At 57.0% G+C, this 13,118-nt stretch overlaps 1 protein-coding gene across 4 annotated transcripts in view; it reads left to right on the top strand.

Moving 5' to 3' along the window:
* Window positions 1-13,118, top strand: part of FOXN1 (forkhead box N1) — a 28,221-nt gene that overhangs the window by 11,486 nt on the left and 3,617 nt on the right. The window contains exons 2-7 of one of the 4 annotated variants that reach the window (XM_044250475.1): window positions 2,697-2,828; window positions 3,225-3,680; window positions 6,014-6,127; window positions 7,892-8,022; window positions 9,321-9,417; window positions 12,809-13,016. In XM_044250475.1, the coding sequence (XP_044106410.1) occupies window positions 2,706-2,828; window positions 3,225-3,680; window positions 6,014-6,127; window positions 7,892-8,022; window positions 9,321-9,417; window positions 12,809-13,016 (1,129 nt within the window). In that variant the 5' untranslated portion in view covers window positions 2,697-2,705. Of the gene's footprint in view, window positions 1-2,676; window positions 2,829-3,221; window positions 3,681-6,013; window positions 6,128-7,891; window positions 8,023-9,320; window positions 9,418-12,808; window positions 13,017-13,118 lie in introns of all 4 variants that reach the window. The other 3 variants (XM_044250474.1, XM_044250471.1, XM_044250473.1) reach the window with 3 other exon arrangements.

Below are 13,118 nucleotides of genomic sequence, written 5' to 3'. Positions count from 1 at the left end.
AGGTGCCGGAGGAGGCTTGGGAAAGCAGCCCTGGGCCACATCCAGGCGTGGCAGGCAGGCCCCGGCTGTCCCAGGACTGTCCAGGGAACGGCAGTGTGGGGGGCGGGGGGCGGGCCGTCAGTCATGCGGAGCCGGAGATGGGCTGCCCTGCACCCCGGGCCCCATGCCTGCTCCGCTGTGGTGTCCAGTTACGGCCAGCTCTGCGCTTCCCTGGTCACGCCGCATTTAGCATTATGATTGAGCGGGTGCCGGGACATGGAGAAGGGGCGGTAGGGACTCTTGAAGGGGCGGGAGAGCCTCCCCGTGCCCCCCTCTCATCTGGACCCCAGTTACTAGACCCCTCTGCCACTGATCCCTGGAGGGACTTGGGGCAAATGCCCTCCCTTCCTTGTTCACGGCACCCCCCAAGCAAAGGGAAGAGACAGTTCATGCCTCCCTGGCATGCAGATCCTAAGCTGGGCACTATGGGGTCCCCCAGGGCAGTCCCGAGAGAGCTCAGTCTGGGAAATGCACAGTTACCCTGATCTGCTTTGCAGAGGTGTCAGGTAGGAGGGAGTGAGCGTGAACTTCACACTTTTCTTGTTCTTTGGCCCCCCCAGCTCAGCCCACTCTCAGTCTGGCCCCCCACCCAAATGAAAAAACCATACGAGGAGCCCAGCGAACAGAGCTGGGTTCGAATCCTGACTCTATTAAGGATTTGCTGTGTGATTTGGGCAAGTCGTGTAACCCTTCTTTTTTTTTTTTTAATTTATTTAATTAATTAATTTATCTATTTTTAAAGATTTTATTTTTATTTATTTATTTGTCAGAGAGAGAGGTAGAGCGAGTGCGAGCACAAGCAGAGTGGCAGGCAGAGTCAGAGGGAGAAGCAGGCTCCCTGCAGAGCAAGGAGCCCGATGTGGGACTCGATCCCAGGACGCTGGGATCATGACCTGAGCCGAAGGCAGCTGCCTAACCAACTGAGCCACCCAGGCATCCCACGTGTAACCCTTCTGAGCCTCAATTTCCTCAGCTGTAAAGTGGGCTTAAAGTGGGCTTAAACCTTCCGTATGGGTTTGTTCTGACAAACCCATGAAAAACTTTCCAAATCGCTTACACAGAGGCCAGCCCAGAGCGGGCCCTCAGCCAATGGCAGGCTTTATCTGAGACCACTTGGCAAAGAGGAGAACATTCCAGAGGAACTGTCCTTGGCAGGTGGTGGGGAAGGAAGGCAGAAAGCTGAGGCTGAGTATAGTAAAGCTGTACTAATAAGGATATTAATAACGAGAGTGGGCATCTGGAGACCACTTAGGATATGCTAGGGACTGTGCAAAATGGTTCCTGTGTGTGATTTCCTTTATGACAGCATTCCTCGGTGGGAGGCCCCACTTCTCTCCCCGCTCTGTCGATGATGGTGTCGAAGCTCTGAGATCTTCCCTGACACAGCTTGCAAGGAAGGGCTTGGACCTAAGTCCTCTCAACCTCTGGGGTGTGCCGGGGACAAGGTTCTATACTTCTAGAAGTGGGAGCTGAAAGAGTCCTAAGCTATCATCTACTGCGAGGCCCTAGTTTTCAAATAGTGAAACCAAAACTCAGAAAGGGCAGTGGCCTGGGGACGCCAGGCTGGCTCTATCACTAGACCACGTGACTCTCGATCTTGGGATTGTGAGTTCGAGCTCTGAGTCGGGTGTAGAGATTACTTAAAAATGAAATTTCTTCTAAATTTTTAATTTTTAATTTATTTTTTAAAAAAAATTTCATTCATTCACCTGTCAGAGAGAGAGCACACATACAATCAGGGGGAGCCGAGGGAGAAGCAGGGTCCCACTGAGCAGGGAACCCGACATGGGACTCGATCCCAGGACCCTGGGATCATGACCCAAGCCAAAGGCAGATGCCTAACGACTGAGCCACCCAGGCATCCCGAAATTAAAATATTAAAAATGAATAAAATAAAAGAGGTTAGGGCCTCTCGTATACATAGATATAACATAGGTATAAGAGGCAGTTTGGAGGCGGCAGGAGGAACAGCCCATGCCGAACATCGCCCAGTGGGCCAGTGGTGGCACCCCGGGGCCAGGCCAGGCTCACAGGACCACCAGGCGGCCAGGTCTCCTCGAGTCCCCAGGGGCACCCTGGGCATGCCAGTCCCTGAAGTGGCATCGGTGACAGGTCCCACCTCTACAGAGAACTCGGTCACCTGCAGCATGAGAAGTGTGAGGGTCAGGGCTTGACCCACTCTCTCCAGTCCCCTTCTCTCCAGACCGGCCACCTGTTCAGCCCCTGAGCAGAGGCAGCTGGCAATGGTCACCTAGTCCTGTCCCTCTCTGGGAGATGGGGGCCAGAGGCGGGGTCTCAAGGGGACCAACCGCAGCTGAGCTCCAGAGAAGCCAACTCTCCCTCATGGGGAAGGGGGTTAGGGTAGGGGGAAGGGGGCCTGCCCCCTGGTGTGTTTTGTTCTCTCTCCAGTCTTGCCTCTGTGCTTTCTTCCTCTGTCTCTCATTGTTTATCTGCTTCCTTCTGGCTCGAGTGTGTCTCTCACTGTGTCTGTTTCTCTGCCTGTCTGTCTGTCTGTCTGTCTCTGTCTTGCCAGATGTCCGGCTGGAGTGAGGGCACCAGCCCAGGGATGGGGTGGGAGTAGAGGGTGTGAGCGTGGGGTTGGTCACCCCAGGACCCTAGTCCTCACTCTCATCACAGCCGGCTTTCTTCGAGGCCAGGACTGGGTGATGGTGTCGCTACTCCCGCCGCAGTCTGACTCCACACTGCCCGGCCCCGCCAGACTGGAGGGCGAGCCCCAGGGGGACCTCATGCAGGCACCGGGCCTCCCAGGCTCCCCTGCCTCACAGAACGTAAGTACCCAGCGCCTGGGCCCAAACACAGCCCAGCAGCAGCTGGACCAGTCCCCCCCAACCCCAGGGGACCTCCTGGGATCTGCCTTGTCCCTTCCAGCAGTGAGCAAATTACCCAGTGACTCCAAGATCCAGAGGGTTCGGATCCCCACCTCTGCTTATCCCTTCCGTCTGGGGCTTTCCCAGGGCAGGGCTGTGCATCTCTCTGACCTGGGGCACCTCAGCTCCAGAAGCAGAGTGCCCTCATCAGATTAGGGCTTCCAAGGGCAGTCTATGTCTCCTCAATCATTTGGGGGTCACCCAGAGCTCAGCCGCAGACCCCATTGCCCTAGCCCAGAGTAGGGTTCTGGTCCAGCCTCTACTCACAGGCTCTCTACCCTCTGTCCACCCCAGAAGCTTGCCGGCTTCAGCTGCTCATCATTTGTGCCCGACGGCCCCCCAGAGAGGGCACCCTCACTGCCCCCACAGAGCCCCAGCGTCGCATCACCAGGCCCCGAGCAAGTCCACTGCCCAGCCGGCCCAGGCCCGGGCCCCTTCCGGCTCTCACCCTCAGACAAGTACCCCAGCTTCGGCTTTGAGGAGGGCCCAGCAAGCAGCCCTGGGCGCTTCCTCAAGGGCAGCCATGGGCCTTACCACCCATACAAGCGACATTTCCATGAGGACGTCTTCCCCGAGGCCCAGACCGCCCTGGCCCTTGATGGACACTCCTTTAAGACCCCGGGGGCGCTGGAGGCCTTCGAGGAGATCCCCGTGGATGTCGGGGAGGCTGAGGCCTTCCTGCCTGGCTTCTCAGCAGAGGCCTGGAGCAACGGGCTCCCCTATCCCAGCCAAGAGCACAGCCCCCAAGTCCTGGTGAGTACCAGTGGCCGGTGGGCATCCCACCCACCCCAAGGGGTCCTAATTCCCAGAAGCCCAAGATGAGTCCTCTGAGATCAAACTCCGCCTTCCCTTCTCAGACCTTCCCCATCTTGGACTTAGGGTCTGTGGGCTCCAGGGAAGCAGCAAGCTCAGAGAGCTGGGGTCTCAGCTTCTTTCTGGCCTCCAGGCCATCTGGGGGAGGGGAGTGTGATGCTGACCTGCCCTGGCCATGGAGGGGCCAAGGTGAGGGGAGGCAGGAGGTCAGGCTGAGGAAGCTGGCAGGTTCCCAGAGGCTCCTGAGTCAGGATTCCTGCGTGTGACTTCTCTGTTTGTTTAAGAATCCCCAGCCAGACCTACCTGCCCATATGCAAATGTGAGAAGAAAAACACATTCCAGAGACCAAGAGAAAGGGTTTAGGGAGGAGCCACGGAAGGGTTCCTTCTCCAACATCAGCATACACGGGTTGAGAGAGGGCTTCCGGTTTCTCAGAGGACACTTCCGGACCCTATTCTTTGCCCAGAGAGGGGGGCCTGGGTATATTCATAGAAATACCTTGAAAGCACCTTGGAAAGTGGGCAGTCTATGTCATACCACAGTCATACCCACTAGTTGTGTGATCTTGGGCAAGTCACTTAACCTCTCTGGGCCTCATGTAAAAAGAGGAACTGCCTCCTAGTCTTGTTGCCCTGGGAAGAGAAAAGTTAGAGGGGGGTTTGGAGGTCCCTGAGAGAGTAGGCACGAGTGGGCTCAGGCTGGGTTGTGCCTGCTTCAGATGCTCACCAGCTCTCCTCACTTTTTATTCTCAAACAGGCTCCCACTCCATCCCCAAGCCACCCCAACAAAGCCTGAAGGGGTTGGGTACCTACCAGTAGCAGCCAAGACAGGATCCTTGGTTCTGGGGCCCTTTGGATGGCTTTTCCTCAGGCCCATTGAACGTGACAGTCACTCATGGTGAGGGTGTCATATTAGCTACTGCCCCCCAAATCCACTTGCTGCCAACCCCCGGGCATGGTGCCAGAGGCTGTCTCTCAAGTGCTCCATTTAATCCTCATGACCACTCTCGAAAGACTTCCCACTATCCCCATTTTGCAGCTGAGGAAACTGACATTCCATAGAAATCAAGTGACTTTCCCAAGATGTCCTTTGGCTTTATAGGAAGTGAGGCTGAGATTTGAGCCCACTCCCTTCCCTCCTGTGCAGTGAAGAGGGGCTTGGGCCCAGAGAACCACAGCTAGCTGGTCGCCTCACAGGGTGACCTCGGACATGTCCCTTCCCCTCTGTGGGCACAGCCCCATCATCTTCCAAATGAGGCGGTTGGACCTCGTGCTGCTGGCCCTTCCAGGCCTGAGATTCTATGATTATGGCTATATCTCTGCATCAGCAACCCCAGGGCGCATCCAGAAAGCTGACAGTTGATTCGATCCTCGGGGCCCAGATGCTGGTTCCCCAGGCCCCCGGGAAGCCCAGGAAGAGTAGGCTTCTTCACCTTCCACCTACCTAGCTGTGCACTCCCTCTGACTCTACTCAGGGCAGAGCCCTGTGCTAGACTCTGGAGGCCCCATGGGGAGCTCACTCCCCGTGGAGAGCCAGAGCCTAGCCGCCAGCACCCAGGTTCTCTGTGCCAGGGTAAAACAGCCGTGGGGCTCCAGTAGACCAGCAATGAGGGAGACTCCCCGGAGCAGGCCGCAAAGGCCTTTGAGTTGAGGACGGCCGGGAGATAGAGTGGGGAGGACTCATCGGCCCCCTTCAAGGAGCCTGCCAGAGCTCCTCTGCGCTTTGCCAAGGAAGAAGGGGCGGGGCTTTGGGTCACCAGCTGGGCCAACCTGTCTGGCCACTTCCTGTGCTCCCCCTGCTAGGGCTCTGCAGTGGGAATTCTAGAGTGGGATTTTTCCAGGTGTCCTTCACAGACCTGCTCGGGGAGGCTGGCAGCTCTGAAAGCGAGCAGACCCCAAGCCAGGCTTGATGCGTGGGATCAGGCCCTGTATCTTCACGTTATTCCAGAGAGATCTCTGACCCCACCCCACCTCACTGTGACCATTGTCAAATCTCCGCCAGTCCCCCCACCCCGAACCCCGACCCGGACAGCTCGCCCTCTGCCTCTCACCTGAAGTGAGGTGCGGGTTAGGGATTCCAGCTCCAGCTCCACGGCTAACCTGCTGAGCTCCCTCAGAAAAAATCCCTGACCTTCTCTGTTCTCCATTTGGTCTCTAGGACTAAGCTTTGGGGCAAGCAGAGGAGAGGTTGCTTTCATACAAGTTTCAAAGCCACAGAAGGGAGGGAGGAAGAAAACCAAGGCCTCACCTGATCATCTGCTTTTTGCCTTCCAGCAGGGGTCAGAAATCAAGGTCAAGCCCCCAGCTCTGGAGACCGGCCCTGGGATGTACTGTTACCAGCCCCCCTTGCAGCACCTGTACTGTCCCTCCCAGCCCCCCTTCCATCAGGTGGGTCAGGGGCAGGTGGGCCCTAGGATACTATGTGGTATGAGGTGTGATGGTATGAGGTGTGCATGTAGTATGAGATGTGAGTGTGCATGTCTGCATCCCCAGGGAGAGGCCGCCTGAGTCCAGGGCCTCCTGGGGTGGGGGGCCAGGACTCCCTGGGGAAGGAAGCAATCGCCCTTCTCTAGGAGGAGGTGGGGTTCATCTGAGAGTTGCAGATGGAGAGTCTCAGGAAAGAGAGTGGGGCACATCCCAGATGTGAACCAAAAAGAGAGAGAGGAGGAGATCCCAACAAAGACAGGGACCAAGAGAAAAGGAATGTGTGGGGTGACTGAGCAGAAAGGCAACAATGGGCTCCCGCCTGGGTCTGCCACTGTCTTACTATGGAGCCCTGTCCCCTAACTTCCCTTTCACCGAGACAGGGTAGGACCAGGCATGGAGGTTGGGGGACCTTCCCACCTGGAAGGCTCCATGACCCCATCATCTCTGGCCCTTCCCCCCTCGCCCACCCCACGGCCCAGCCTCAGCTCCTCCAACATGGCCAGGATGCCAAGTAATTGCCCCACACTGGCATGGGATGCAGGTTTTTACAAAAGAGAAAGAAAAGAGCCCCAGAGCTGCCAGGCAGATCCCAGGAGTCACCGGGCAAGACGGAGCAAGTGGCTGCCCAGCGCCCAGCTCCATCCACCTGCAGCCTGGCGCTGAGACAGGACCTGCCTGTGGAGCAGGTTCTACTCCCGGCTCTTTAGCTTTGGCCCTGATCTTGGCCAAGCCAGGGAGGCAGGCACGTTGCGGGGGGAGGATACCGTGGGGGAGGTGGTCAGACTGCTTGCCGTGAGGGAGGGAGGCAAGAAAGAGATGGAGGGGCACCAAGGGAGACCAGGAGGGGTCATCCTCACTGCCACAAGGAGCCCAGCTGGAATGGCTAAAGCCTTCCTGAGGCTCAGAGTCTGACCTGGGGCAGGCGGTGTCCCCAAGGCAGCCTGGCCCATCAGGGACGGAGCCGCAGCGGGGTTCAGGGGCTGCCAGACCTCAAGTGGCCTCACGGTGCCTAGCCTGCTTTGATGCCTTCTGCATTCCGCACCCCCCCCCAACAAGATGGCCGCACCCAGGGCTTTATAGAGGCTGCAGAGAGGGTGACTCAGGCACCAAGTGTCTCTCCGGTGACCTGGAAAGAGCACCTCAGCCCGGAGCACATGGGGGAGTCAGAGTCTCCTACCCCCTTTGCCCCCATAAAACACCACCCCTGGCACCGCAGCCACTCCCTTTGCCGTAAAATCACCTCCTACCCCCACCTGCCCACCACCATGACCGGCCCTTTCAAAGAGCCACTGAAACTCATAAAAGGTGGCAGTGCCCAGAAAAAGAGTGCCCGGCCTGGACACCCCACTTCCGACCCAGCTGCTCTGGAAATGGAGGGGAGGTCTGGAGGGCCTCACACTCTCTGGCCCATCTGGGCTGCTTCCCCATCGCCATGGCAACCGGAGGACCTGGATGGCCTAGAGGAAGGAACTGGAGGAGAAGAGCTTTGAAGCCTCTGAGATCTCACATCTGGGGATGGGGATCTCCTCAGAGGCCCTCAGATGTCCACGCCCTTGGCCAGCCCCCTCAGATGGCTCTGCTCTTGGAGCCAGTAACCAGGGAGAGAAGAATCTAGCCTCAGCTCTCTCTCTGGATGTATGTGAATGGGGTGTGGGGGATGGGATTCCCCCACCTTGGGAAACACCGGTTACCATGGCAACCACTCTGCCCTTTTGACCCCTACAGTACTCACCAGGTGGTGGTGGTTACCCCATTCCCTACCTGGGCTCTTCACACTATCCATACCAGCGGATCGCACCTCAGGCCAGCACGGATGGGCACCAGCCTCTCTTCCCCAAACCCATCTACTCCTACAGGTATGTTTCCCGGCCCCCCTGGGGTGGAAGGCAGAGGGGTAAGAGACCAGTGAGGAAACTGAGGCACAGAATCCTCAAGGTACAAGATGATGGCAGAGGATGGAAATCATACCCAGCAGGCTTCGAGAAGATGCTGGAGAGGAGACTCCTGAATGGGGGCAGGCGGATAGACTAGATCACCTCTGACCTCCTTGTCTGACCCCGTGGAGCTATGTCAGAGGCTCTGCTCAGCAGAGGCTGGTGCCCTGAGATTGAGCCCCCTAAGTTCTGGCCTCATGGGGTCCAGGGCCTGGGACTAAGAGTTGAGGAGGGAGGCTCAGCCCTAGCGACAGAGCGAAGACCAACCCCCAAAGCTCTCCTGGAAATAAGTGAGGAATGAGGTCTACAGATGCAGCTCAGGCAGCCAGCGCCTGCAGGGTTGGGGCTGGGGTTATAAGCGCCAAGCCCACAACCCCCAGCCCAGCTAGAATACCTTTCCCCTGAGCTTTCATTCCTCCCATCCACAGTGACACCTGACCTCCTGTGTGCCAGGCCCCACATGGGATCAGGTCATCAGCCAGTGTCCAAGCTCAGGAAAGGACAAGGAACTCAAACAGCAGCCCCGAGCACAGAGAAGGGGTTTGTGGGAGGCAGGGTGGGGCACAGAAAAGAGCACACCCCATCCTCGGAGGCCAACAAAACAGAATTCAGGTCCAGGCTCTTGAATTGACTAGATGTGAACCTCAGGCAAGTTCCTTAATCTTTCTGTTTAAGAAAAAAATGAAAAAGAACAGCAAGATTCAGGCCTTTGGAAAGATTAAGTGAGAGAATACGCTTGGCACACTGTAGGGGCTCAAGAAACCGTAGTTCCATCCCTTCAGCGTGCAGTTGGCTGAGGGCTGACTGGTAATGACAGATTCCATTTAACGAGTGCCTTCTATATTCAAGGTATCATCCTTAATCCTCACAACTCTGAGGTAGCTATTACTTTCCTTACTTCAAAGCTGAGGAAACTGAGGTTCAGAGAAGTTAAGGCACTCACCCGAGGTCACACAGCTAGTGAGTGGCCAGGCCAGGATGACAACCCTGATCTCTCAGATTCCACAAGACCTTTGTATCTCAGTAATTCCCAATGTCAGTGGACACCTTCTCATCCTTTCTCCTTTCAACATCATAGAGCCTCTCACCTAAATCCACAGTGGATTATTTCTCCTCAACTACTCTAGCAAGGGCAGGCAGGGGGTGGGGAGGGGCAGGTCAGGGGGAAACTCCCTGTCTGCTCAGAAGTTCAAACCCTCAAGGTTGTTCTCTGCCTTCAGCATCCTCATCTTCATGGCCCTTAAGAACAGTAAAACGGGGAGCCTTCCTGTCAGCGAGATCTACAATTTCATGACGGAGCACTTTCCCTACTTCAAGGTGAGCCAAAGATCCACCCGAATCCTCCCACCCCGAGTCCTGGGTGAGCCAGGCCTCTCTGAGCCAGAAGGTTCAGCGGGAAGGTAGAGCACGGGTTAGAATGAAAACCAGGAGAGAACTTGCCTCCTCTTTTCTACACTTCCTCTCGAGAGAGTTCTGCATCAGGAACAGAGAGCTCAAGCCATTCACCCAAGGTTGCACAGCAGGCTGGAATCCAACCTCATGCTGGTGGAAAGCGGAAATGTCAGTCCTGATGGGCTTCAAGAAGCCTCCACCTGCACCAAGTGGGGAGAGAGAAAGCTAGGGAAGAAATGAGAGGCTATCCCCATCCCTGCCCCCGAGAAGGCTGTAGTGTTAGAGGGATCAGAGTAAGCGCTCCAGCCAGCCAGGGGGCAGGGGAGGCAGGGACCCCAGGACCCATTGCCTTCCAGGGAGAGATTAAGATCTGTCCCTGTGGGTGGCAGGCTCTGCAGCAGTGCTGCCAGAAAGCAGGGTGTGGGTTTCATGGTCTTCATGTGTCTCAGGGAACTCGGTGGCTCACCTGACCTTCCTATGTGCAACCTCTAGTTCCTGTCATCCACGGAAGGGGCTTCTATCAGGTTCCCTCCTTAGAGGTGGGACAGATGCCCTTCTCTCCAGATAGGCAAACACATAACAGGGTACTCCTCCTGCTCAAGGTCACACAACAGGGGGGATGGGTTGGTGGCTCAAGCTGTTTGGCTTCACATCACCCAGTTCTGTTCTCGGCATGTGCCCCCATACCCTCCAGCACAGACCTCTGCTTCCAGGGTGGGTGCAAGGGAGATCAGAGCTTGTATGTGAGGAGTGTCTTCTCTGAGGTCTCTACTCCGATGGATCTAATCTCATCTGCAAGCCAGGCCAAAAGTGGGAGCTGAGGCCCAGGTCCAGAACTTAGCTCCCACCAGCCGGAAGGTGGTCTCTAGCCCCATTGGCTTCCCAACTGTCCCGCCTGAGGATAATCTGAACCTGATACTCCAACAAGTTTGAATTTGCCACGTGACGATCAAAGGAGGAGTGGGTCAGCTGGCCAGCATGGTCTGGCCAGGGAAGGGGGAAGTACCGTCATCCACCAGAGATTCTGGAATGGAGAGGGGGAGGGAAGGGAGCTGTCTCCGAGATCTGAAAAGCATCAAAGCCAATATCTAGGGCTGCCTCTATATCCCGACAGATCCTGAGACAAGAGCTTCCCTAACCCCAAAGCCTTTGGAGGGTCCTATATAGGGCTTCAAAGGGCCAGGCCAGAGAGAGGGAAGTGAGGGCCCTGCCCTGTTCCTCTCAGCCCTTCCTCCCTGCCAACTCCTGGCCTGGCCCCCAGCCCCTCCCTGCATCTCATCTTCCTGGCTTAATTATTTTTCCTGGGAGCCGTGTAATCCTTGTTTTATGGGGCTGAAGAGTGAAGAAGTCTAACAACTTTTTTTTTTTGGTTCTAGTTGTTGTTCTTAGCCAGTTGCATCACTCCCTCACTCCTGAGTTTACATTTGACTTCAGAGAGAAAGCATCTGTGAGGATGGGACGGGCCCCAGTAGTGAAGCCAGCTCTATAGGGTGACCTGGGCAGGGCCCTTCATAAGGGGACAGAGCTGGAGTCTGGGCTCTGTCACTGTCTTCTGTGTGATCTAGGGCCAGGCCCCTTCTTCCCTGGACCTCAGTTTCCCAATCTGTAAAATGGTCAGATTGGACCAGTTGGCTCATCCATTCCCTCCAACTCTGACTCTTCCCCTCTGACCTACCTAAGGCCGGCCCCCTTTATCGCTCACTCTTCATTTGAAGGGTCATTTTTCCCAACAAGAACAGAGTGGACCCTAGGGTGGGTAGCTCTCATGCCCCAGGCAGTGGAGGTGGGCGTCCTGTAGCCCCATGAGTCAGGGCTACGGGACTGGGGAAGTGTCCAGCCACTGGGCATAATTGCTACTGCTGACCATCCCTCTTCCAAACAGGAAGTGGCTGGGGTGGGGGGGTGCCCTGGCATCCCAAAAGTCACAGATTTATGGGCCCATAAAAGGGCCCAGTGCACATTAACTCTGCCCATCAGGCGACACAGCCTTGACTCCTAGTACGGACTGTCGTGGGAGTTGAAGGTGAATCCCAAGCTGACCGGTCTGGTGACTCGAGAATCCTTCCTCCTGAACCCCAAGAGCCTTGAGGGGGGTCATCTCCACCAGCCCCCTACCCCCGGCCAGCTGCCCCTGGGAAAGAATCCAGCAGCTCCTGCCAGCGACTTGCCGTGACGCTGGCATCAGGACCCAGTTCTGTGGGGCGTGATTCAGCCCGGCTGCTCCCTGGGGCAAGTGAGCTGGGGAGGAGGGCGTGGCCGCCCCTCATTAAGCAGAAACTGCAAGCTGAAAGGGAAAAGGGACGGGGGCTGAGGGTGTGGGGGCCCCACTGGCTGGAGCCGATGTTCTGCCCACCCGTCAGCCACTGCTGGACTTAGGACTGTCACAGAGCCTGGGACAGAGCTGGAGGTGGGGGGATGGGGAGAGCCCACTGGCACCCCCGCCACCGCCTCTCACCCCACTGAGTCAGCCTAATGGTTTTTACAACCCTCCCTGGGCACAATTACTGCACTGGTGGCATGACCGGGCCTCCTAATGGGTGTTTATTCTGTTGGCACGAGCCCCCCCACTCCCCACCTAGGGCTGGCCTCCCCACCGGGGCCCCCGCACACTCACTCCCACATTCAGTCATGGATTCCCCCACACACCCAGGGAGACTTTCTCACACGCACATCCTTGCACTCAAAGGAACTCACAGGCCCACACCCCAGAGACGGGCTCACACCAGGGAGACATATTTAGGGGCACAAGCACACACAGACTCATAACCAATCCCCCCCAACTCCGAACACACACACACACACCTCGCTCTCTCTCCAAAACCCAGCTGTACACACAACATATATGCGACACGGGCACACACCCAAATACGACCTCAGGGTTTGCCCAAGCAGGGATGAGGCAGCCCCCAGGGAAAGGATCATCCCCTAGCTTCCTGGGGGAGACCTGGGTGTTGTGAGTTTGCTTTTGGCACAGGGCTCGGAGCACAGGCCTGGAGACCCGGGTGGGGGGGGATGGTCCAGCTCCAGACAGGGAACGGGCCCTCCCTGTACGAATCACCTCGACAGTCCTCAGAAGGGTCGGCCAGCGGTGGGGGTGAAGGCAGATTTTAGGTGAAAATAATTTGCGGCCAAGGTTCCTGCCTACCCCTGCCCCACCCCGGAAGGGTGCCAGACGCAGGCTGGGTGCTGAGGAGGACGACAAGCCCTGGAATGGGTGGCAGTCAGGTGCCCAGAGGGCAAAGGAGTTTTCTGGAGCCCAGACCTGGCTCTGGCTACTTGACCCTGCCCCTGACCTTGTCCTGCTCTGCTCCGGCAGACGGCACCCGATGGCTGGAAGAATTCTGTCCGCCACAATCTCTCTCTCAACAAATGTTTTGAGAAGGTAGAGAACAAATCGGGAAGCTCCTCTCGCAAGGGCTGCCTGTGGGCCCTCAATCCGGCTAAAATCGACAAGATGCAGGAGGAACTGCAGAAGTGGAAGAGGAAAGACCCTATCGCCGTGCGCAAGAGCATGGCCAAGCCGGGTGAGAGGCTGGGGGGCAACGCAAGGAAGGGCGTGGTGCACCTAAGAGCAGGGCGAGGGGGACAGTAGAGGGGAGGGGGAGAGGGAGAGAAGCTGAGCAAAG

Source organism: Neovison vison, chromosome 5, assembly GCF_020171115.1.
Source record: "Neovison vison isolate M4711 chromosome 5, ASM_NN_V1, whole genome shotgun sequence".
NCBI classification, from domain to species: domain Eukaryota; kingdom Metazoa; phylum Chordata; class Mammalia; order Carnivora; family Mustelidae; genus Neogale; species Neogale vison.
The sequence above is the reverse complement of the archived record's forward strand: the minus strand, read 5'-3'. Positions and strand labels throughout refer to the sequence as shown.